The sequence below is a fragment of the Myxine glutinosa genome, chromosome 1 (assembly GCF_964187855.1).
Source record: "Myxine glutinosa chromosome 1, kmMyxGlut1.1, whole genome shotgun sequence".
In the NCBI taxonomy this organism is placed as follows: Eukaryota; Metazoa; Chordata; class Myxini; order Myxiniformes; family Myxinidae; genus Myxine; species Myxine glutinosa.
In genome coordinates, this window is record NC_136261.1 from 15,365,099 (window position 1) to 15,390,889 (window position 25,791).

The 25,791-nt window shown below is 48.9% G+C and overlaps 1 protein-coding gene across 1 annotated transcript in view; it reads right to left on the bottom strand.

The window, feature by feature from the left end:
• The window catches only part of LOC137421421 (uncharacterized), a 139,998-nt gene that overhangs the window by 40,925 nt on the left and 73,282 nt on the right, over positions 1 to 25,791 (bottom strand). The window contains exon 8 of the mRNA XM_078770882.1: positions 17,456 to 17,806. Within this exon, the coding sequence (XP_078627008.1) occupies positions 17,456 to 17,806 (351 nt within the window). The remainder of the gene's footprint in view (positions 1 to 17,455; positions 17,807 to 25,791) is intronic.

The window sequence follows — 25,791 nt, forward strand, 5'->3', positions numbered from 1 at the left end:
AAGTTGGTCCATATTATCAGACAGCGAGATGTAGATGGAGTCATCACTGTTTGGTGGACGGTACAACACGCATAGGAACAAAAGGTGGGAGCGAAGGGGAAGCCGTAGCCAAAGGTATTCCTGGGGGTGAGGTGGAGAGAGGGCAGTGCAGGGCTAGTGAGGAAGAGAGTTTTTTATAAAGATAGCAACCCCACCTCCAGGACGAGGCTCAGGTCTATCATACTGGAGGAGGGAGTAACCTGGGAGAGATACCAAGGAATCAGAGACATCATGAAGGAGGAAGGTTTCTGTTAAGCAGATCACGTCTGGTTTGTCAGAAGCAACCTGTATGGAGAGATCAGTTAAGTTTGAGCGAAGGCCCCGGATGTTTGAGGTCCATACTGTTAAGGAAGAGGAAGGGGGAGCATCGGATACAGAACAGGTGGAGGGGGGGAGCGGTAGGGCAGGATGTGGAAGAGGAGGAAGAGGTAGGGAGAGCTGTTGCAGGTGTGTCAGAGATTACAGAATAGCTTGGAGAAAGGGAAGAATGGGGCGGACAAAAGGTTTGATGGTGTTTGGGTGAGGCGCAGTGAGGTGTTATTTGAGGAGGGGGAAGAGTGAGGCAGAAGGTTGAGGAAGATGAAGGTGAAAGTTGGAAGGGGGAAGAAGCGGGGAGGACGCTTTGAGGAGGAGGAGTGAGAGGGGAGTCTAGGAGGGGAGGAGTGAGGGAGAGTCTCGGGGTGGAGGGGTGTGGGGGGAGTTTAGGAGGGAAGGGGCAGCGGGGAAGATTTGAAGGGGAGGGGCGAGGGGGGGAGTTTGGGAGGGAAGGGACAAGGGGAGGGATTTGAAAGGGATGGGATATGGGGGAGATTTGGAGGGGAGGGGTGAGGGAGGAGTCTAGGGGGGAGGGGCGAGGGCTATCTTGGAGGGGAGGGGTGAGGGGGTAGTTTAGGAGGGAGGGGGCAAGGGGGGAGATTTGAAAGGGATGGGTGATGGGGAGGATTAGGAGGGGAGGGGAAAGGGAGAAGATTTGAAAGGGATGGGTGATGGGGAAGATTTGGAGGGGAGGGGTGATGGGGAAGATTTGGAGGGGAGGGGTTATGGGGAAGATTTGGAGGGGAGGGGTGAGATTTGATTTTAGAAAGTGTACGATTAATGGGAAACGAACATTTATTGCAAAATGAGTTTCTTGTGACCTTCGAGTTAAAAATACGTTTCAGGACACTGGATGGAGCATGGAGTGCAGGAGAGTTTAGGGAATGTAGAAAAAAGGCACTATAGGAGATGGAATTTTTTTTGGGGATGAATAGATTTGGTGAGCAAGTCGAAAGCAGCCTTTTAAAGAAGAAGAAGAAAAAGGTGTTATAATATATGACGGAATACATAACTTGAGGGGAAAGTGTAAACATTGAAGGTTAATAACAGTGAAAACTATCTGGGGAAATGGGGGAGAAACACATGGCCGAAGAACGAACAAACGAATAAGAATGAATAAACGAATGAGAACAGAGAAGGAAATGTTTTTTTTTTGTTTTTTTTGTTGTTGAGATTTACACAAGGAAGTAGGCTTTGGGGTGAAAAGACTGGGAAAACAGAGAACGAAAGTTATTGGATCACAAACGACGGACCGCTAAGAGAAAAACAAAGCCTCAAGGTTGTACACTGTACAAGGCCTCAAGACACGACACGAATTAACACGATTTTCAATACAGGTATGAAAGATTTGCACCGAAAATCTTCCTCGGGACACAATATATGTACACACACCATAAAATAAATACAGTTACAGTATAACGAAAATACAAATGGGAACAATTACTTAACTTCGATTTCAAATCGCTCGCGACGCGGCAAAGGCCTTGCTTGCGACGTGGCAAACAGACAATTAATTTATGAAAGATAACACCGAGAAACTTCGAAGGTGCACAATTTGAATGGTTAAAGGAAAAACAGCAAACTGTTGAATGTGAAGCTGTTATAAGATATACATGATCAGTTAGAACATGGTAACATCATGCCAAGGTGTACCCTACCTGATCCAGAGTGTGTTTGAGAGCAGATTCAGATATGGCTGAATGAAGAACAACCAGTTAACAGCTAAGAAATGAAGCGATAACGGCTTTGGAAAGAGAGCGAACAGAAAAAAATTTGGCAAGAGATGAGATTACGTGTGGCATACACCCTCCCTTTGAAGAATGGCAAAGGCATCTTCCTCTGTAAGATTGGAAAGGATGTTCACCTTCACCAAGAAAATTTTATGACCACTGGCCTGGGTCACATTGTCATGAATGAGCGAAAGGCGATCACTTGATCCTGTTCAGTGCCTGGAACATCAAACACATCAACAATTGTTGGATGATAACATGCTACTTGCAACTTCTACTGGACGCTGTGACTTGATGTCATTGCTCCAACAACGGCCAGGGAACCAGCGCGGAGTTGTAAGTGGATGGCCTTGCCTCTTTTTCTACACTGGGCTTCCATAATTCCACTGGCTGTTCCTGGCGTGGACCACGGACAACTTGAACACCACAGTCCTAACATCGCTATGGATGGACCTGTTATCTCGGGTCCACGTCCTGCCGGTCGACCAACATCACAGCACTTGCTGCCCACTCACGATGAGTGAGGAGGCAGGTCAATGACAACTGGACGACAGCCTTGTTCAAGATCTGCTGCGGCTCATGGCAAGAGTGGCAAGGATGCTACATGTGGAGCAGGGTCAGTTTGTGATCTTGCCCACCTACCATGATAGCGGAAAACCTATGCGGAATAGTGTAGGTGCTATGAAGACATCAGAAGAATGTGGTTCATACTTGAATTTCAACCATATAAGTGATCAGCTTTTTCAAACAGAAGTTCAGCATTCACTCTGCAACAAGCACCTTGGAATCAACATGGCTGAATGGTTCAGATGTTTTAACATGAAATCATGCTGATAGTATTACCAAGATAATGGTGAAATGAATAAAGCGCATTACAGTAATAATCTTCATGATGGACTGGAATTTTGTGCAGTCGTATAAGGTGAAGTTTGTTTGCAGACACTTGGGATGCTAACCGATGTAAATGCAATAAACTGAACTGTTAAAAATTGTTGAATTTGATGAACAAGAGAACGCCTTCTGATGAGCAGATTCTTCAATGGAAATGGTGTATGCCTCAGGTAATGGAAAATTTTGATATCCAAAGAGGTAAATTGAAAACCTTCTAATTGCCCTATGAAAAGGCCAGAACAAGGGAGGAGTGTAGAAGTAGGACTTCTACATGGATTAATTAATTAATACTCTCTTGAATTAATTGTAGTTCTTGCAGGAAAATCACAGAAAGTTTGTATAGAATGTCTGAACCATTTCATCTCTTTATACATATGGAAAATGTATTCCTTGAGCAGAATAATGAGTAATGCTGTATTGGGAATTGTGAGGTGGAAAGAACATGTGGTCGAACCGAATTCTTTTTTAGCAATGCTTGTATGAAATCAGATGTACATTCGTGAGGCTGACAGAGATCCAAAGGGAGTACTCCAGTGAGGATCATGTTAAGAAGTAATGTCTGCTCAGGGAGACCCACAAGGAACTTTTTTCTACAATACATCTGTTTGCTTATTTCTCAAAGCATACCTACGAGGTCTCATGATTTGCAAGAGCAAAGCCAGATGGAACCATAATGTGTAGAAACCCCCATCTTTCCCTTGAGAGGGACTTCCAAGGACTTTTACATGCATAAAAGGGAAGTCGGAAAGCTGGAAAGGAGGAAGTATGATGACGGACGTGCTTTACCGTTCTGCTGCGCAATTCTATGTTGTAACCAAGTGAACTCTGTGACATTTTGTATGTAATCTGTGCTTATTAGACCGAGATTTCTTCTTCCTAATGATACTTAATAAATTCTCCTAAAACCAACCGATTGGTGGACATTGATGAGACCAGCACACCTCTCTTCTTCTGCACCTCATCTCTCTCCAAATAATACTTCTTTGACAACTCCTAACTTCCTCAATGCCCATGTCACTACTTCGCGTGAAACCCTGTCGAATGCTTTTCCAGATCAACAATCCCAAGAAGCAACTTCTTCCTTTTCTCCATGTACTTCTCCTGCAACTGCCTTGCAATAAAAAGCGCGTCTGTCATTCCTCTTCCTGGCATAAATCCAAACTGCATTTCGTCGATCTTCACTTTCTTCCTCATCATCCTCTCCAACACCCTTTCCAATACCTTCATTCCATGCTCCAATAACTTTATCGCTCCACACGAGCCACATTCCTGAAGGTCACCATTACCCTTGTATAGAGGGACGAGGGTACTCAGTTTCCAATACACTGGAATGCGGCCTTCTTTCACCACCAGATTACAGATCTCTGTCATTCTCTTCACACCCGAACTTCCTGCTGCCTTCAACATATCTCCCACAACTCCCGTCGGCCCTCCCGCTTTTCTCCTCGTCATTGCTTTTATCGCTTCCTCATCTTCTCTGCCGGTCCTAAAATGGGGTTACTCTCTATGTTGCCATCCCATTCATTCTCTGCATTCAACAGCATTTCCATATATCTCTTCCACCTTCCTTTAATTCCATCTGGGTCCACAACAATTTGTCCCACTTCATCCTTCAAGCAACTCACCCCCATCACATGGCACCTCTGTTTCGCTATCTGCTTTGCAATCGTGAATACTTCTCTCTGACCCTCTTCCGAATCCAAGCGTTCTCCGAACATTTTCCTTTATGCCTTCTGCGCCTTTGCTCCCTCTTTCTTTGCAGTCTTCTTGGCTGCTTTATACCTTTCATGCTCTGCCTCTACTGCCCCCGTACCCTTCGCCTTCTGCCACTCCGTGAGCTTCTTCCTCTTCTTGTCAATCCTCTTTCCAACTTCATCATCCCACCACCATGTTTCCGAGTGCCTCGGTGGTCCTTTTGTCCATCCACATACCTCACCAACGGCTCCCAATAGCCTATCTATCATTGACATCCAACCTCTTTCAAGCTCAACCACATCAACCTCTACCATACTCAGCCTCTCTTTTAATGCCTCCCTCACTGTCGCCTCTTTTAACCTCCACACCTTCATTCTCGGTTGGTACTTCATCCGTCGAGCTCTCCTCACACCTTTCACCCTTATGTCGCAGACAACCAAGTGGTGCTGTGAAACAGCCTCCTCCCCTGGGATCACCTTTGTGTCCCAGAGGTGCCCCCTATCTCGCCTACGCACCATCAGGTAGTCAATGGTTGTCTTCGACCCACCGGATGTGCATGTAACAAGCTTATTATCCGCTTTCTGAAAATGAGTATTGCAAATCAACAAACCAGCTACATCAGCAAACTCCAAACTCCTTTCACCTTCTCCATTCCTCACACCATATCCGTAACCCCCATGAACCCCCTCAAAACCGGCTATACTCCTTCCTACAAGTACATTTAGGTCTCCTCCTACGACAACAACTTCCTCATATTTCACGTTTTCCATCAGCTTCTCGATTGCACACCAGAACTTGTCCTTCTCTTCATCGCTCCGACCGACCTGCGGAGCATATCCCGAGATGACGTTCACCAAGAGCTTTCCAATCATCATTTTCACAATCATCAACCTTTTACTCACTCCAGTCACACTCACCACACTATCTACAAACTCCTCAGAAAACAGGACACCAACACCATGCATGCCTTGAGGGCACCCTTGCCACACAAACTTGTATTTCTGTCCCTGACTACCCTTCATCATTCTCACACCACTTCCCTTCCATCTCGTCTCCTGCACACAACATTTGTCCACTCTTCTTCTGACCAATACTTCCATCACTTCTCCTGATCTCTCTGTCATTGTCCCTACATTCCATGTCCCAAACCTCAGAAACCGATCTCCACGTGGGGCATCAGATGTTTCGTCGTCATAAATGTAGTGATTTCCACACTTGCTTTGATCAGGTTCGCCTCCTTCATTTTTGACGAGAGGGGGTGAGGACACCCATGGGGTACTTCAGGCTGTACCCTGCCCATTGTAATTGTCATGGTTCCCTTTTTGTGGCAATGTTTTATGGCCAGATGCCCTTCCTGACGCCAACCCTTTTAGTCGCCTCTGACGACATGCAGGGATACAGTGTACCTATTCTAAACCGGGGTGCACACCGGCAAGGAGGAAGACAACAGGTGGATAAGGAGGAAGACTACAACAGACAGATATCCTTGAACAAGATGTTGTGCATCCTAATGTTTTGAATCCTCATCAATGAGTAACCGAGCTCCTTCTTCGAGAATATGATGATCAACTGCTTCACTGTGGTCCAGAGCTAATTCCCCCTGAAGTGTGTCGCAAATACTGGCTTCTGCGTGGTCGAGAGGCTATTCGTCGACACCAACATCAATGCCAAGAGTTCCGAAGATGGCGTGCAAACCCTGAGGTGCCAACGAAGACTGATTCACCAACTGCTTGGTTACGGCAATACCAGCCTGCCTTCAACCCCACTGCAGTGGATTGCTTTGGTTCTTTCACCATCAAATTGGAAGAACAAAGAAACACTGGCGTGTAATCTTCAAGTCCCTCACTTCACCTCAGTGTATTGTTACGGATCTCTACGTCGGCCTTCTTCCCCTTCAGAAGGGGGGATTAGTCCCCTTGTTTGTGACTGACTGACGTGAGTCCTGATGCTGCACAGCTCCCTCCGGAAAGGCAGGTGCGCAACCCCGTTCGCGTCCGCGGACAGATGTTAATTGCCGAGCGGTTTAGCAACCGCGGCACGAACCATTTAAAAAAAACTAAACCCGATCCTTAAACATTGGCCAAAATCGCGCCACAGGTATTCAATGAGGGAAAAGACAAGGATGAAACGGATGTGAAGAAGAAGAAGACAAAAGTAAGAATAACAAATATGATTTATTACTATTATTTACAAGTCAAAAAGAAACCAAGGAAGGAGGAAGAATAATAAAATAAAGACAGCAGGAGTAAGAAGACACAGTGCAAATATTAGCTTACCTATAAACAGTCTTACTTAACCCAGGACAAGACACACAAAACAGACGACAATCAAACTCACACGAATGGGGAATGGAGGCAGGGATGAATGGCTGGAAGGAGAGGAAGGTTCAGCTGGACGCTGGCTGGAGCTTGATCCCGCACGGGACGTCGGGCTGGACCTCGACGGCCACTGATGCCACCGCAATCTGGTTCCCGCGTAGCAGCGGGTCGAAGCTGCGTGGTCTCAAAGCTGCGTGGTGGATTCAAAGCTGCGTGGTGGACTCAAAGCTGCATGGTGGACTCAAAGCTCATCTCCCACCTGGCGCATCTCTCTCGTGGGGGGTGTTGCGTGACGGGTTCTTTCTCTGCAGAACTGCTCATGGGGCTCCCTTACTCATCTGAGGTGGGGGCGTCGGGCCGCAGGTTATATAGGCCACACCCTCGAACCTTCGTGAACCTCCCCAAGCGTTCTCTCTCCGCCCTCTCAAGCCAAACCCCTTATACTTGGTTGGTTGTTCGGGGCTGGCTCACTCCTCCCCCCCTCTATGACGAGGTGGAGATCACGCCTTTCTTCCCCGGGCTGACCGCATGCTCAATGGAGTTTTGGGATGAAGAAAACCGCCCAATGCAGTTGGCAATGGATGCTTTGGGATATGGAGGCTTTGGGAATGGGAATGAAAGGGAATCTATCTTATTTCAATTCGATGCAATGCAGTGTTAACTAGTGGGAACAGAGCCTTAAACTACAAAGACTAAGGAGATAACTGTTTAGAAGGATATATGATTTGCTACGTGCATGTTTATGGCTTAACTAGGAGGACGACCTTTGACCTTTTACACTACGGAGGGTGATATTTACAACAAGGAATCATTACACTTACAACAAAAAAAAACACAGGATTCTCAAATCCGCAACAGTATATTTGAACCTCCTGGACGGCAGTCGATACTGATGCCTTCCTAATGTCTGTCTGTCGCTTCATTGCTTGCAGGGAGAAACCTCATGAGATCTTATTGGATAGAGGCCCCAACTTCAGAGGGGGAGATACGGAACTTCCACAAATCTTCTCTGCCCTCAAATCTGTTCTCGCCCAATATCTTGCCGACCGGCAAGTGAGCGTTTCCTTAATCCCACCCAATGCACCACATTTTGGTGGAGTATGGGAGTGAGAAATCAGGTCGGTGAAGAACAGCCTATGGGTCGTACTTGGAACCCGTATTGTGACGGAGCCTGTGTTGCGCCTCGTGAAAACATGTCTTTTTGTCCTTGACCAAAAACCAGCATGAGAAGATAAGTTTCGAGAATGTCCCTGTGCTCTTTCTCCCGCATCTTTCCCTTTGCTCATGCCAAAGAAGATAGGGTCTCGGTGGGAGATATCTGGCCCATTTTCCTTTGTCCGCGCTCATTTTTCAGCGGAGATTTTTTGTATAATTTTGTGTATATAAAGAAACTCTGGGTTGCCAATTTTCCAGGAGTGTATGGGGCCATGCTGTTCAATTGTGAATGGTATGACTCTTACACCCTCCACAGCGCTGTGATATTGGTTCATCAATAAATCTTGTTATCCCAGGAACTCAAGGTGTGGAACATGGTTCTATTCTCATCACGTACATACCATTCAAACTACAGGACTATATGTCTCAGTAAGTGTCGCTGGAGTGTCCTTGCGCCGCGGTTGTCCCGGGTCTTATAGATGCCCCTTTAGTGGGATGAGCGAGCACTCCCGGGTTCACCTTCAGTATAATTTCACTACATTCTCCCCACCGTTAAAACTATACTGCCGTGAGGCAGGTCGCAAGCAAGCGTCAGCAATAATCGAATGGGGGTACGTCAATCCACGTCAGTCAGTCCATCCGTAGCGGTCGGGGCGGCGAACTACCCTGCCAGTTCGTGTCCGGAGACTACCGGGTACGGCGTCCCCAAGCCCGGAGTCCCCCGCGTCGGAATAGCTGCCGGAGGTGGGTGTCGGAGGGGGCACCCCAGAGCCATCAGGCAAGGGAGTAGGCGACGACGGAAGTGATGGCAGTAGTTCCATAGAGGAAGCTTCGGTAGAGTCCATAGACTCATAGATTGGTTCGTCGATATCCCTGTTGTCGACCCCACAAGGGGCGAGATGGCGTACTGAGACAGTAGACTCGCGTCCGTCTGCCGTTATCACACGAGCATGCTCGGGATTAGCCTGGAGTACCCGCACCTTATCAACAAGGGGGTCGTACTTGCTAGCGCGAACCGCTCGTTTGAGATAGGCCGGCCCCAGCTCAGCGAGCCAGCTGGGTAAAGATTGGATACTACCCGAGCTTCTAGGGTGGTGGAACAGTCTTTCGTGAGGAGTCTGGTTGGTGGCTGTACATAGGAGAGCCCGGATCGAGTTTAGAGCCGCAGGTAGCGACCACGCCCATTTATCGAGGCCCCGGCCAAGGGTCCTGAGGCTTAGCATGACGGCCCTCCATATAATCCCATTAAAGCGTTCGATCTGCCCATTCGCCTGAGGCCGGTACGGGGTGGTGTAGCTCGAAGCGACATTATTTTGGAGCAAGTAGCCCCTCACCTCCTGAGACAGGAACACCGCACCCCGATCGGTATGCACGTAGGCCGGATACCCAAACATAGAAAACAAATTCTGCAGGCACCGTATAACCGTGGCAGCCGACATATCCCCGCACGTATAAGCAAAGGGGAATCGCGAATACTCATCAACGATAGTGAGCAGATAACGAGAGTTACTCGACACCGGCAGCGGCCCTTTGAAGTCCATCGCCAATCGCTCCCACGGTCTAGTAGCCCTAACCAGTGTCCCCATAGTAGGGTTGTAAAACCGCGGGTTGAGCTCCGCACAGATAGTGCAATCACGGCAGATCCGGCGGATGTCCTCAATCGAGTACGGCAGATTACCACTGCGCACAAAATGCACGAAACGCGCTACCCCGGGATGACACATAGTGCCGTGCAAAGCGTGCAGTCCCTCCAAAGTTACAACCCCCGAGCAAGTGGCCGGCCTCGATAAGGCGTCGGCGACCAGGTTGTCCTTCCCCGGGCGGTATTTGATGGTGTAGCAGAAGTCGGCGAGTTCGATACGCCAGCGAGTGATTTTCTCATTCTTAATGCGTTGAGCATGTAAGGTGTCGTACATGAATGCAACGCTTTGTTGGTCCGTGACGATTTGGAAACACCACCCGAGCAGGTACGGCCGCCATCGCCGAATCGATTCGACGATTGCATACGCTTCCTTTTCGACAGACGAATGCCTCCGCTCAGCGGAGGTGAGAGTCCGTGAAAAGAAAGCCACAGGGCATCCCCCTTGGGAGAGAGTCGCCGCTATCGCATGATCCGAGGCATCACTTTCCAAGACGAAAGATGCACTCTCGTCAATTGTCGCTACAGCGGCGCCAGCGATGTCGGCTTTAAGGCCCTCGAAGGCCGCCATGGTGGCCGGGCCCATGGGGAACGTGTCACAGGCCACGAGTGGGCGGAGCTTCATGGAGAAATTTTGCACCCACTTTGAATAGTGGGCGAACAGCCCAAGAGCGCGTTTCAGCAAAGCCCGATCGCTAGGCGGAGCCATATCGAGCAAAGGTCGTAGACGCTCCTTATCCGGAGAGACAGAGCCATGGGCCACGGTGTACCCCAGAAGATCTACTGTGCGTAGAGAGTAACGACACTTAGCCTCATTCATGCTTAGGCGATATTTCTGCGCGACCTCGAGGAAGCGCTTCAGATTAGCGTCGTGATGCCCCTGGTCATACCCACAAACCGTAAGATTGTCCAGATAGACAAAGACATCAGTCAAGTTCTCCTTCGTAACGAGGTCATCCATAGCCCTCTGAAAACAAGTGACCCCGTTAGTTACCCCAAAAGGGAGTCGAGTGAACTGGTACAACCGTTGACCCGATTCAAAGGCTGTATAGACGCGATCAGCCCTAGAGATGGGGACCTGATGATACGCACTATGCAGATCGAGAGTGCTGTAAACGGAGTACAGGGCCACCTGGCGTACCAGTGCATCCATCCCCGGTAAGGGGTCGGCATCCAGCTGTGGAAAACGATTAATCGTCTGTGAGTAGTCGATTACCATGCGCCGGCGATGGTCCTCACTCCGCACCACTAAGACTTGGGCCCGCCACGGCAACCGACTGGGTTCTATGATACCATCCTTTAAGAGCTGGGCCGTTTCTTCCGCAATGAATTGCGCGTCTGCGCGAGAGTAGCGCCGCAATTTTACGGCTACAGGGGTACAATCAGTGGTCAGGTTGGGGAACAGCGAGAGAGGCTCCACGTCCATCTGAGCGAGGGTGCACACAGCAAGCGTGTCCGGCCCACCGAAGTCCATTTCCAAATGTCCATGTCGCTTAAGGAAATCGTGTCCTAACAGTACGTCGGCACATAACGCAGGTAATACCATGAGATACACGTCTGGGAACATGCGTCCCTTTATCACAAGTGTCAATCGACATGCCCCTTTTGTGCTCAGCCGAAGTCCTTGGGAGGCCATGAAGATCCGTCGTGTAGTCCCGAGAACCAGCCACCCATGTTGATGCACTAGTCGTTTTTTTTTTTTTTTTTTTTTTTTTTTTTTTTTTTTTTTTTTTTTTTTTTTTTTTTTTTTTTTTTTTTTTTTTTTTTTTTTTTTTTTTTTTGTATACAAGGTCGAGGCTCGTGAAAGAGCGAACATTAATCACACAGAAAGACAAACCGACACATAAAACATATAACATAGGGAGCGGTAGACAAGATGGGGAGAGAGGGGGAAGGACACAAACACAACATTTGAGAGCAGGGACCGAGAGACATGGAGACATCGAGAGATCTGAGAGAGGGCGAGGGCTTTGGGGGGGGGCGTGGGAAGGGGGCGGTGGGAGAGGTATAAAACATATGGACACTGCCAGGACTTCCAGGAAAGAAGTTGGAATTTCAAACAAGGTGGATCTGGGGTGAATTAGCGGGGGTAGAAAAGATCAAGGTTTTGGATGGGGGAAGATAAGAGATGGTGGTGAACAGCTGTTTTAAAGACCTGGAGGGAGGAGTGGGATTGAAGGGAGTGAGGGAGTTTGTTCCAGAGGCGGGAGAAAAGAGGAATGAAAGAGTGAAGGTGAGCAGAGAGCCGAGATTTCGGCAGTTTAACCATCAGAGGGTTGCTGGCAGATCTTGTGCGACCTGTAGGAATATTTGGGGGACAGAGCACAGAGAGAGCTGGGGGTGCAAGGCCGGAGAGGAGTCGGTAGAAGACAGAAAGACCACCTACCTGCCTGCGGTGAGTGAGTGAAAGGCCCTCAGAGATAGCTTCATCGCGGGAGATTCCAATAATTCTGAAAGCTTTGGTTTCAACAGCGTGAAGCCGAGCTAGGTGTGAGGCAGGAGCACCGGCCCATAGGGGAGAACAGTATTCCATTGAGCTGCGGATGAAAGCCTTGTATGTGGTGAGGAGCTCAGGTGTGCCGAGGAAGGACTTCGCACGACGGAGGATGCCCAGTCGGCGACTGGCTTTGGAGGCCAGCTTGGAAATGTGGTTTTCCCAAGAAAGATCATGGCAGATAGTGAGACCCAAAATCTTGAGCGACAGAACTTCTTGGAGAGGATTGTTGAGAAAGTAGATGGGAGGGTTGTCCAGTCGATCTTTTCGGAGAGACATAGTAAGAGTGTGAGATTTGTCAGGATTGAAAGACATGTTCCACTTGTTTGACCAGTCTGTGATTTTGTCCAGGTCTTCAGAGAGTGAGGAGGCAGCAGACTGCCGATCTGAGGGAAGAGGAATGGAGCGGCAGAGAGTGGAGTCATCAGCAAAGAGATAGAGAGGATTTTCGAGAGAGTCAGAGAGATCATTGATGAAGACCAGAAAAAGCACGGGGCCCAGAACACTGCCTTGGGGAACTCCAGCCTGAACAGGAAGAGGAGATGAGAGAAACCCATTCAGGGCCACACGTTGACGACGACTAGAGAGGAAGTCCGCCAGCCATGCGTGGAGATTTCCATGGATACCAAAGGAGGAGAGTTTGGTGAGCAGAGCGGGGTGCCAGACCGTGTCGAAGGCACGTGATATGTCGAGGGAGACAGCTCTAATTTCCTGTTTGGCATTGAGGACCTCCATCCATTGTTGAGACAGCAGAAGCAGCATGTCCAGAGTAGAGTGACCTGGTCTGAAACCAAATTGATGATCAGAGATCAAGCCATTGGAGAAGAGGAAAGATTTCATATCCGAAGCAATGATGGATTCCATGACTTTGCTGATAATTGGGAGAAGGCTGATTGGTCTGTAGTTGCTAGGATCTGTTTTTGCACCTTTTTTGTGCAAAGCGGTGATGTTGGCTGATTTCCAAGCAGATGGCAGTTGACCTTGAGCAAAAGAGAGGGTGAAGAGAACAGAGAGAGGGTGAGATAGAGCAGCAGAGCAGGATTTTAGGACCCGTGGGCTGATGCCGTCGGGTCCAGTTGCAGAATCAGAGTCGAGGGTTGACAGAAACTTTTCCACCTTGTCAGGAGGAAAGGACACGGAGTCCAGGAGCAGCAGGGTACGACTGGGTATGGTGGGTACAGAGAGGGATGGGTTTGGGACACAAGATTTAGAGGCAAACACAGAGTTGAGGCATTCAGCTTTTTCACGTGCGGAGTCAGCTGTGTAGCCGTTTGAGGTAAGGGAGGGGATGGAGGGGGAACAAACACCAGAAACGGATTTGACCAGACGCCACCAGGATTTGGAAGAGGGAGACAGATAAGAGAGTTCGGTCTTGAGAATGGAGAGATATTGTTTCCTGGCTCTCCTGAGGGTGGACACACACTTGTTTCGGGCTTTGTGAAAGGAAATGAGATTTCCTTCCGTTGGATTTGCTTTCCAGGAGACGAAGGCAAGTTGTTTCTGGGCAACAGCCTCACCACAAGATTCCGTGTACCATGGACGGGAGGAAGGGTATGACAACTGAAGACGAGATGGGATAAATCTGTGCATGAGAGAGAGCAATTTACTTTGGAAGAATTCCCAGGATGAGTTGATGCCAGAGGTGGTAGAGATGGGAGACCAGTCCAGATGATTGATGGCTGCTTGAAGACCGTGCCAGTTGGCCTGAGTGAAATGCCAGACTCGTCGACGCTGAGCAGGCTCCCTGAGGATGGTCAGAGAGATGTCCACTTTAACAAGGACATGATCAGATGATCCGATCGGAGCAGAAGAAGAGCAGCAGACATTTTCAGGGAAGTTAGTCATAACCAAGTCCAGAAGAGAAGATGTTCCGTTGACTGAGATCCGGGTCGGGAAATTGACAGATTGTGTCAGTCCCAGTGAGTCGCAGAAGTCCTTTGCTGAGGAGCCATGGCTGGTGAGAGAGGTACCCACACCCAGCCAACTGGCATGATGACAGTTGAAATCACCACATATGAGGAAGAGAGAGTTGGGATGAGTAGATAGAAGTTGGTCCATATCATCAGACAGCGAGATGTAGATGGAGTCATCACTGTTTGGTGGACGGTACAACACACATATGAACAAGAGGTGGGAGCGAAGGGGAAGCCGTAGCCAGAGGTATTCCTGGGGGTGAGGTGGAGAGAGTGCAGTGCAGGGCGAGTGAGGAAGAGAGTTTTTGATAAAGATAGCAACCCCGCCTCCAGGACGAGGCTCAGGTCTATCATACCGGAGGAGGGAGTAGCCCGGGAGAGATACTATGGAATCAGAGACATCATAAAGGAGGAAAGTTTCTGTTAAGCAGATCACGTCTGGTTTGACAGAAGCAACCTGTATGGAGAGATCAGTTAAGTTTGAACGAAGGCCCCGGATGTTTGAGGTCCATACCGTTAATGAAGAGGAAGGGGGAGCATCAGATACAGAACAGGGGGGAGGAGGGGTAGGGTAAGATGTGGAAGAGGTGGAAGAGGTAGGGAGAGCTGTTGAAGGTGTGTCAGAGATTTCAGAATAGCTCGGAGAAAGGGAAGGATGGGGCGGACAAAAGGTTTGATGGTGATTGGGTGAGCCACAATGAGGTGTTATTTGAGGAGGGGGAAGAGCGAGGCAGAAGGTTGGGGGAGATGGAGGTGAGAGTTGGAAGGGGGAAGAAGCGGGGAGGACGCTTTGAGGAGGGGGAGTGAGAGGGGGGAAATTGAGAAGCAATGAGGGTGGGGAGATTTGAAGGGGAGGGGTGAGGGGGAAGTTTGGGAGGGAAGGGGCAAGGGGAGGGATTTGAAAGGGATGGGATATGGGGGAGATTTGGAGGGGAGGGTTGAGGCAGGAGTCTAGGAGGGGAGGGGCGAGGGGGCGTCTTGGCGGGGAGGGGTGAGGGGGTCGTTTAGGAGGGAGGGGGCAAGGGGGGAGATTTGAAAGGGATGGGTGATGGGGAAGATTTGGAGGGGAGGGGTGATGGGGAAGATTTGGAGGGGAGGAGTTATGGGGAAGATTTGGAGGGGAGGGGTGAGATTGGATTTTTGAAAGTGTACGATTTATGGGAAACGAACATTTATTGCAAAATGAGTTGCTTGTGACCTTCGAGTTAAAAAGACGTTTAAGGACGCTGGATGGAGGATGGAGTGCAGGAGAGTTTAGGGAATGTAGAAAAAAGGCACTATAGGAGATGGATATTTTTTTTGGGATGAATTGATTTGGTGAGCAAGTCGAAAGCAGCCTTTTAAAGAAGAAGAAGAAAAAGGTGTTATAAAATATGACGGAATACATAACTTGAGGGGAAAGTGTAAACATTGAAGGTTAATGAGTGAAAACTATCTGGGGAAATGGGGGAGAAACACGTGGTCGAAGAACGAACGAACGAATAAGAATGAATAAACGAATGATAACAGAGAAGGAAAATGTTTTTTTTTTTTTTTTTTTTTTTTTTTGAGTTGAGATTTACACAAGGAAGTAGGTAGGCTATGGGTGAAAAGCCTGGGAATACAGAGAACGAAAGTTATTGGATCACAAAAGACGGACCGCTGAGATAAAAAACAAAGCCTCAAGGTTGTACAGTGCACACTGTACAAGGCCTCAAGACACGACACGGCAAACAGACGATCAATTTATGAAAGATAAACACCGAGAAACAACCAAAGTTGCACACAATAACTTCACACACCGAAAGATAAATACAGTTTCGACAAAATACAATTGTGAACAGACTTAACTTCGAAAAACGTGGAGACCGTGTGGAGCTTCGAAAATCCCTGCCGCCGTCTCCAAGATCTCGCGAGAGGATCCAGGTCTTCAGAGACCTGGTCTTCAGAGATCTCGCGTTGATCGATAAAACTATCCGTAGACCCCGTGTCGATTAAGGCTTGTGAAAAAACGCCCTCGACCTTGAGCGGAATGATGGCCTGCGCAAGGCCGGAAGACCCAGCAGGTATTGTGCCGTCCGGGCGAGAAGATCGCGCTCGCGAGTGGATCCCACTCCAGCTGCAGTTTTCCGGTCGTTCGGGCAGCCCGTGGAGGATTCTCGTGACAAGCGCATAGTTGGCTGCGCTGGAGCAGGAGCATGTAAATCGTAAAAGCCACTGTCAGAGGATGTTCCCACGCCGGCTGCAGTTTGCCGGTCGTTCGGGCAGCCCGTGGAGGATTCTCGTGACAAGCGCATAGTTGGCCGCGCTGGAGCAGGTGAGTGTAATTCGTAAGAGCCGCCGTCAGATGGCGCTTGAGTCACGCGTAGAGGCTCACTGCCATTCACCGTTTCATGAGCTGGTGCGATAGCGTGTAATTCGTAAAAGCCGCCGTCAGATGGCGCTCGAGTCACGCGAAGAGGATCACTGCCATCCACTGTTCCATGAGCTGGTGCGGTAGCGTGTAATTCATAAAAGCCGCCGTCAGATGGCGCTCGAGTCCCGTGCAGCGTTCGCTGCGAATCCAGAGGAGTTGGCAAAGCAGTACTTCGTTGCTTGTTTGAGGTGGGCGTCCGGACGCCAGCCAAGGCCAATCGCGCCGCGGCTGGTCGTGGTCGCGCCGGTTGTTTAGGCAGCCCGATGTCCCCCATCAAGGTCGAGCGTGCAGCCAGGGGCCCGCGAGGAGGGGAGACGCTCATCAAGGCCGGGCGGGGCGCTCCGCTCGGTGCGCAGTCCGTTGGCTCAGCGATAAGCCCATTCAAGGCCGCGCGGGCTCGTGTACCTCGCACGGACTTTTTGCAGACCTTCGCGAAATGACCCTTGGTGGAGCACAGATGGCATATTGCCTCCCAAGCCGGGCTTTCTATTCGGGGGTGCTGCCGATTCCCACAAAAATAACATTTCGCGTACCGTTCAGGCCGTGGCCGGGCAGCGGTAGCAGCAGTCAGGCCGGATGCCGAGTCCGCTTCAGGAGCACCCAGGGACTCGGCCGTGGTCGAGTCCTCCCCCATATCCTCGGCGGTAACCCTCTCCGGTCGCGCGAGTTGAGAAGTCCCCGCCACGACTCGTGAGTGGTCATCAGCGGTAGATTGTTCACGGGCATCTGTAAAGACGTGAGCCAGCCGTAGTGCCTCCATAAATGTCAGCTCCGCGGTCTCCAAGTGTCGGAGCCTCAAGGCTCCAGAGCTAATTCCAGAGACGAAAGAATCTCGGAGAAGGTCATCTTGAACTTGCTCGTGGGTCCGTACCTCCTGAACGCAGTCCGCAAGGAGGTGTCGCAGCTCCTGCGAGTAGCGATCGATCGATTCCGATGGTTGTTGTCGCCGCTGAGAGAGCTGATGCAGGCCATGCACGGCGCTCCGTTTCTTTATGTATAGTCGCTTTAGCTCGGCCAGAGCAGTGGCGTACGTCTCAAATCGAGCAATGCACTGGTAAACGCGGTGATGGACCTTCGACTGTAACACGGACAGCTTAGCCGCCGTGGTGGGCTCTGTTTCATGCACGGCAAAGTAATTCTCCAGCGTTTTGAGCCAGTGGGTGAACTCCGACCCTGACTCCTCGGCTTGGGCATCGGCATCGAGAATCGGTACCATGATCATCTTGGGTTCAGCCATTTCGTAGACTTAAATGATATTAAATGTCGTGAAAATCAACCACAGACTTGACTTGTACCTTGGGTAGGTTTAATATCATTTAGATCTGTGGTAACATCCTGCAAAATACATTCATGCAATAGACATCAGAATCGGAGTATTACATGGGAAATGACCGATATCAATAGGCAAAGCAAGCAAGTCCGGCATATAGGTGCGTACATACCATTCAAACTACAGGACTATATGTCTCAGTAAGTGTCGCTGGAGTGTCCTTGCGCCGCGGTTGTCCCGGGTCTTATAGACGCCCCTTTAGTGGGATGAGCGAGCACTCCCGGGTTCACCTTCAGTATAATTTCACTTCAGATACCATAAGAGGAGAGTTTGGTGAGCAGAGCTGGGTGCCAGACCGTATCGAAGGCACGTGATATGTCCAGGGAGACAGCTCTGATTTCGTGTTTGGCATTCAGGACCTCCATCCATTGTTGAGACAGCAGAAGCAACATGTCCAGAGTAAAATGACCTGGTCTGAATCCCAATTGATAATCCGAGATCAAGCCAAATTGAAAATCAAGCCAAATCAAGCCAGATCAACCCAAAATTGATCCGGCTGTCGACGTTTAATGATAAAGGATGAGGTGTGAATGGACTGAAAGACTTTTTTTATTTCTACAAATTTCCTTCACAAATTTGGGGATGGCTGTTATAAAGTCTTTGCTGCTTTGTTTACATTCGTGAACGTTTTTACTGCTGTGCTTAGAAATGTTTTCATGCAATCTGTTGATGCCATGTCGTTGTAGTGCGAGCCTGTGATTATTACCTTTTTCTTATCATTTATTTCCACCGGTAAATGGTCAGGAGGGCTTCCGGCTTCTTGCTTGAGCCTCATGTGAGCGTCGTTGTTACCGCCATCTTTGCCTTGCTTTATTAAATCGTTGTGCAGAAAAGGAAGTTTGGTGTCCCGTCTGATCCAAACCGATTGATCCTGTTATTATTCCTTGATCCACAGTTCTTTTACCCTCCATTCCAGAGCCGACTATTCAGTTCAGCTACCTGTTACGTTCACCTGTTCTGTAAACATTACCAACACGATTCCCCGATCAGGTTTTCCACAGAGAAGGTGCACTGATTTACACGATAAAACATCACCTTGTGAGCTGAGGTACCTGGCGAGGTCGATCCGAACACAAAGGAAGGTTGTAATTTCATTGGTCTTGAACGAAGGACGCGTCACGTTAACCCAACATTATTATCACATGATGAAAACATCAACATGGTTTTTTTTAACGTGTTGTCTTATCTGAATAATCGGAAGGTGGATTTTGTAGTCCACAGGTATCGGGTTCACCTTCTGCAACCTCCATATCTCTCTGATGACTCGTGAGGATTTTTACCGGAAACCACGTGATGAAAAACCGCCGGACACGATCAACACATATTCGGGGTTTCACGGAAGCAGATTCGTCACGATGAAAAACGAAACAGGAATCTTCTTTTTTTGACCCACAATTCCTCGTCTGGTGTTCTCTTTACGGTTAAAATGGCTCTTTTAAGATGTTAGGGTGTTGAGTTGGAGCACCTGTCATGTCGTAATAACACCAGGTGGGTTGACTCAGTCTGTCGTCTTTCCGGTGTGGGTAAAATGAGTGCCAGAATCCAGGTAACAGGGGCACTGCATCAGCCGCACAGAAAATAAACCGTGCTTGCAGATAACGATGCATTCAGCAGCGCTAGGCTAAACATGAAACAACAACAACAATACCGTACCAACAACAATACCTGGAGGTACCTGGTTTTTATTTTTACCTGTACCCCAGGACGGGCCACCCCGTTCTCTACGCAATATCAGTTTTGCATAGGCGGAAATGCCGCCCTGAAGGTTGTTCATTAATTTGGCCTGGGGGTGATGTTCCCTGCGTAGCCCAAAGTCCCGACGGACGAGCGCCCAGTCCAATCTGCCGGGCCCCAGAGCGCACAACGATGATCACCGCGGACACCACACCAGACCGAGCACCCAGCCACCGCACCCACCCCCGCCGACCCCCGATACGAGCAATCGAGTCTCAAGGGCCACCTCTCACAAAGACGGTCACCCTTTCCGCCCCATGTCTCTGACCCAGGCTCCTGGCGGCCACAGGGTGGCATAGTTCCGAACCCGAAGGATCGGTAACCGCCACAATTTCGGTCTTCGAGGCCGGCCGATAGGCACAGTGTGACCGGCCAATTGGTGGAGTTTGTCCGCACAATGTGGGCGCTTTCAGGATGAACTTTAGCCGGGGAGCGTTTGGGCGCCCCGGTCTGATACTGCCGCCCACGCGCATAACAACTTGTGAGTGCACGTGGGTCCCGGCGGTCCCACTGGCCTAGCGCTACCATGTTTAGACAGCGAAATCCGTCCCCGGGCATCGGCGCCTACTCCCGAAAGTTGAGAGGGTAACGGCGTCAGGCACGGTAGGACACCCGCGGAGCCCCGGCGGACCAGGGACGCACGAGCCTACGCGTCAGCGTGCTACAGCGGAATCAACGGCTTCGGCCACGGCCGGGCCGATACTCGGCCCAGTCGCACCGGAAATGAACTGGTTCGACGCCCGCGCTGGAGTGGTCGCGGGCGACTGAGATGTATTAACAAATTAATTAATTAATTTGAGACGTCCGATTTCTAGTGTTTGGAAATTTGGGAGAGCTTGACCCTAGCCTTTCCCTTGCGAGGGCAAGGAGGAACTTAACACTTAACACTTAAGCTTAGCTTGAAGTACACCCTGACCAGCACTCACGGTGGGACGGCAAGGCAGCCAGAAGGGACGAGGTTCTCATGACCACATGGCCCTCGATTTGGGAAGCGAGAGGCGTTCCATTAGTGGACGCGCCCCTCATGCCCGACTTTTGGGCGGCCCCGGTAGGCCGTTTGTTTTGACGTTCCGTGACAAGCCCCGCACCCCCACCTCTGGGCCGACCGGGCGATCGGAATGAATCCCGGTGTCCCGATCCGAGCCTTCACAGCGGGCCGGCTGGGGAGTGACTGGCACCCCGAACCTGCACTTTCCGTCCCTACGGTCCCAAATACCGGGACCCCCCGAATACCACTTTATTCGACAAAATGAGGTGCGGCCTACATCTAGGCAAGACCACGGCCCAAACACGACCCCTTCACTCGACGATACCTATCACAATATACTTCGCATAAATTCGTAACATACCTTTTTCTTGTCGCGGTATACTTACGCTTCTCGACGCAGTGTGGAAACAACAATTAATGAAACAGATTCTAATTTGGAAGTAAAACGAAGGCGTGCACAATGAAACAAGATTTCCTCAGAATCGACCCTCGTGCCGGGGACGCGATGACGCCACTGCGCCCCAGCCTTAGAAAACCAACCTTATATAAGTCAATACCTCCAACGACTACTTACGCAATCGCATGACTGGCACGCCACGGCACGCGCCTACTCCAATGACTAATTACCTCCAACGACTACAACGCAGTTATCCGCAATTTTATATTAGTTAATACTTTCCATAAGTCGGTCAATATTTGTCTGATTTTCGCAAAATAAAGGTTGTCCTTACTGACCTAGTGGTGTTCCTATCTACCATAAGTAACCCGGTGAACCGATTCAAAATGGCCCCTCGCTACGATTTTCCACGATCACATTTTATTTTCACCACTTCAAATTGACCGAATTTCACCAAATAAGATACCACACTCGATGCGGGGACCTTATTTTCATGGTAAAACTGTACACAGAATTCAAATTCGTTGTGAAATGGAGCCATGCACCATAAAACCAAAATTTCCTCAGAATCGAGTCGCGCCGGGGACGTGATGATGTCACTGCGTTTACAGCGTTAAGAAACTAATTTTTTCTAAGTCCATATTTTGAATAACTCGGTCAATTTTTGCCCAATCTTCGCCAAATAAAGGTTCCCGTTACGTACAGATACCCCTCTATCCTCCTAGAGGCGAAGTCAGGATGAATTTCGTAATAAAAAATAAAGTCCTTCGGCGACGGAAATTCAACATGGGGCTTTCCTATGTAACTTTACCCCGAGGTAATTCCACCAAAAATCCCCGAAATTTCGCGGGTCCCGTTCTATTGAGTGTTAAGCTAATCTGGCGACTGCAAAATCTGAAAACAGAATTAAGATCCGAGTCCCCGAACCACCCGAATACCACTTTATTCGACAAAATGAGGTGCGGCCTACATCTAGGCAAGACCGCGGCCCGAACACGACCCCTTCACTTGACGATACCTATCACAATATACCTCGCATAAATTCGTAACATACCTTTTTCTTGTCGCGGTATACTTACGCTTCTCGACGCAGTGTGGAAACAACAATTAATGAAACAGATTCTAATTTGGAAGTAAAACGACGGCGTGCACAATGAAATGAGATTTCCTCAGAATCGACCCTCGTGCCGGGGACGTGATGACGTCATTGCGCTTCAGCCTTGGAAAACTAATTTTATATAAGTCCATAGCCGTCAAAAAATATTTGAAGACCAGTTTATTCGACTAAATGTGGCGCGGCCTAGCATCTAGTCAAGACCAAGTCACCAAGGCCGACCACGCATCCCGACCCCAAATTCCTCATTCGACGATAACTAAACAATATATTATATGACTCGCACCGTACATACCTCCTCCTAGTTCTTATTCTTGTCTTGGTATACTCACTCAGCCTCACCCTCGCACAGGTAACTGAGGTTGAAGAAACGGCGAAGCAAGGCCACCACCAACAAACATGTCCTCGCCTCGAATTTCCTCCCTGGGATTTCCTCCCGCCCACACAATCGCAGGGAAGATGGAGGGAACATAGGCAGGAAAGAACGGGAGGGACAAAGTGTCCAGTGTACTCGATCATGACTGAATCCTCTCAGCTCCCCCAAATGGCGTCTGCTCTGCCTCGTGTCCAACTCCGAACTCTTCTGCTTCTCCTTTTATATAAGTCCATATTTTGAATAACTCGGTCAATTTTTGCCCAATCTTCACGAAGTAAAGGTTCCCGTTACTTACAGATGCCCCTGTATCCACCTGGAGGCGAAGTCAGGATGAATTTCGTAATAAAAATAAAGTCCTTCGGCGACGAAAATTTAACACGGGGTTTTCCTATGTAACTTTATCCTGAGGTAAAGTGGGACACAGAGGTAAGGTGGGGGGTGGGAGAAGTATAAAACACAAGGACACCAAGGACTTCCAGGACAGAAGTTGGTATTTCAAAAAAGTGGATTTGGGGTGAAATTAGCGGGGGTAGAAAAGATCAAGGTTTTGGATGGGGGAAGATAAGAGATGGTGATGAACAGCTGTTTTAAAGAACTGGAGGGTGGAGTGGGATTGAAGAGAGTGAGGGAGTTTGTTCCAGAGGCGGGAGAAAAGAGGAATGAAGGAGTGAAGGTGAGCAGAGAGTCTTGATTTTGGCAGTTTAGCCATAAGAGGGTTGCAGGCAGATCTTGTGCGACCTGTAGGAATATTTGGGGGACAGAGCCCAGAGAGAGAGCTGGGGGGGCAAGGCCAGAGAGGAGTCGGTAGAAGACGGAAAGACCACCAACCTGCCTGCGGTGAGTGAGTGAAAGGCCCTTGGAGTTAGCTTCATCGCGGGAGATTCCAATGATTCTCAACGCTTTGGTTTCAACAGCGTGAAGACGAGCTCGGAGTGAGGCAGGAGCACCAGCCCAGAGGGGAGAGCAGTATTCCATTGAGCTGCGGATGAAAGCCTTGTATGTGGTGAGGAGCTCAGGTGTGCCAAGGAAGGACTTCACATGACGGAGGATGCCCAGTCGGCGACTGGCTTTGGAGGCCAGATTTGAAATGTGGTTTTCCCAGGAAAGATCATGGCAGATAGTGAGACCCAAAAGCTTGAGTGACAGAACTTATTGGAGAGGATTATTCAGAAAGTGGATGGGAGGGTTGTTCAGTCGGTCTTTTCGGAGAGAAAATGTGAGTGTGATATTTGTCAGGATTGAAAGACATGTTCCACATGTTTGACCAGTTTGTGATTTTGATCCAAAGTCCTTAGCCTACTGTAGACATTACTAACACGATTCCCCGATCATTTTCACCACAATGAAGGTACACTGATTTACACTAGAAAACATCACCTTGTGAGCTGAGGTACCTGGCGAGGTCGACAAGAACACAAAGGAAGGTCCTAATCGTATTGTTCCTTGTACGAAGATCACGACACGTCACGTTCACCCAACATTATTACCACGTGGTGCAAGCATTAACATGGCTTTTGAACTTGTCCTCTTACTCTTACCTGAATAATCGGAAGGTGCGTTTTGTCGTCCACGGGTATCAGGTTAACCTTCCACAACCTCCATCTCTTTCTGAGGACTCAATGAGGGCGTTTACCGAAAACCACGTGATAAAAACCCGCCGGACACGATCAACACATATTCGGGTTTCGCGGAAGCAGATTCGTCATGAACAAAACGATCCGAAAATCTTGACTTTCTACCCACAATTCCTCGTCTGGTGTTCTCATAAAAAATAGTTCGTTTCCCAATTTGTTGACTCAATATACAAATGCTTTCCCTAAAGTTTCCCCAGATGTCCAGGGTGCTGCCGCAGGAGTGAGCTACAGTGAGGGGTCGAGCCTGAACCACTGAGTCTGGACCATCATGCCATGGGCCATAACCTTGACGGAGGTTGTTGAACGGGAGCCGGGACGCAACAAAAAGTCCAATTCCTTTTGGTCCAAGGTGGAGAGACCTGGTCTGCAACCAAATTGGTGATTTGAGATGAGGTTGTTCAAGGAAAGGAAGGATTTCATATCAACTGTGATGATGGATTCCATAACCTTGCTGATGATTAGAAGGAAGCTGGTCGGTCTGAAGTTAAGGAGATTCGGTTTTGCACCTTTTTATGCAATGCATTGATGTTGGCTCATTTCCAAGAACATGGAAGATGACGTCAGGCAAATGAGAGGGTGAAACGGGCAGGGAGAGGATGTGCAAGAGAGAATGTGCAAGAGAGCATATGCAAGAGAGCATGTGCAAGAGACCATGTGCAAGAGAGAATGTGCAAGAGGCGATGTGCAAGAGAGCATGTGCAACAGAGGATGTGCAAGAGAGGATATGCAAGAGACGATGTGCAAGAGAGGGTGTCCCTGAGCCGTGCGTGGAGATTTCCCATTATTTTTGAGATAAAAAGGATGCTCCACCGAGTGCCATTCTACTTTGTTCTGTTTTGCAAATGTCGCTCTGTGAGTGATTTTTCATTTGTCTGTCTGTGGCTGTTTCTCTCCACAGAGCGTGAGCATGCTTTTCCCTGCAACCGTTGGACCGATTGCCAAGAAATGTTCACCATCGGAGCGCCGCCTTTTGTATAATTTTTTGTGATAGTTATGACGTCATAGGTCATGTGGTGCGGGCGCCATCTTGGAAAAATCGAAAAACTTTGCACCTCGATATCTCCGAAACCACTCCATGGAAAAAAATTGAAAGATGTCGCATTGCAAGTACTCCCCATGTGGAACAACATATGTTCATGATGTCATAGGTGCCTTCATTATGACGTCATAATTACACAAGTAGAACACTCGATCCGATCATTTTTTAAAATTTCTTGAGAAAAATTATGTGGGAGAAATTGATGACGCCATCATTCACGTGTTTTGGCAGCCATATTGGATTGAACATAAATCTACATAATCAACAAACCACAAAAACACAGCTGCTAATAAACACCACACAAAATCGTCCTGGCGACGGTCTGCAATCTTTGATTGCTCTTTCTTGTTTTATATGTTTCAAGTGAACAATGAACAACAATACACCGCTTCAATGTCGTAACTTTGATGATTCAGGAAGTTGAGGAAGAAAACTTCATGGCGGACATCTCTACCTCCTTGGAGAGGAAGTTCTGCGAATGTAGAAACCCAAGAGGCTTGTGTTTATGTGTTATTGTTGGTATTTCTGGGACATGGTGTTGTTGTTGGGAGTTTTGCCATTATCCGAGTGTGGAGCTGTGATGAGATCCCACATA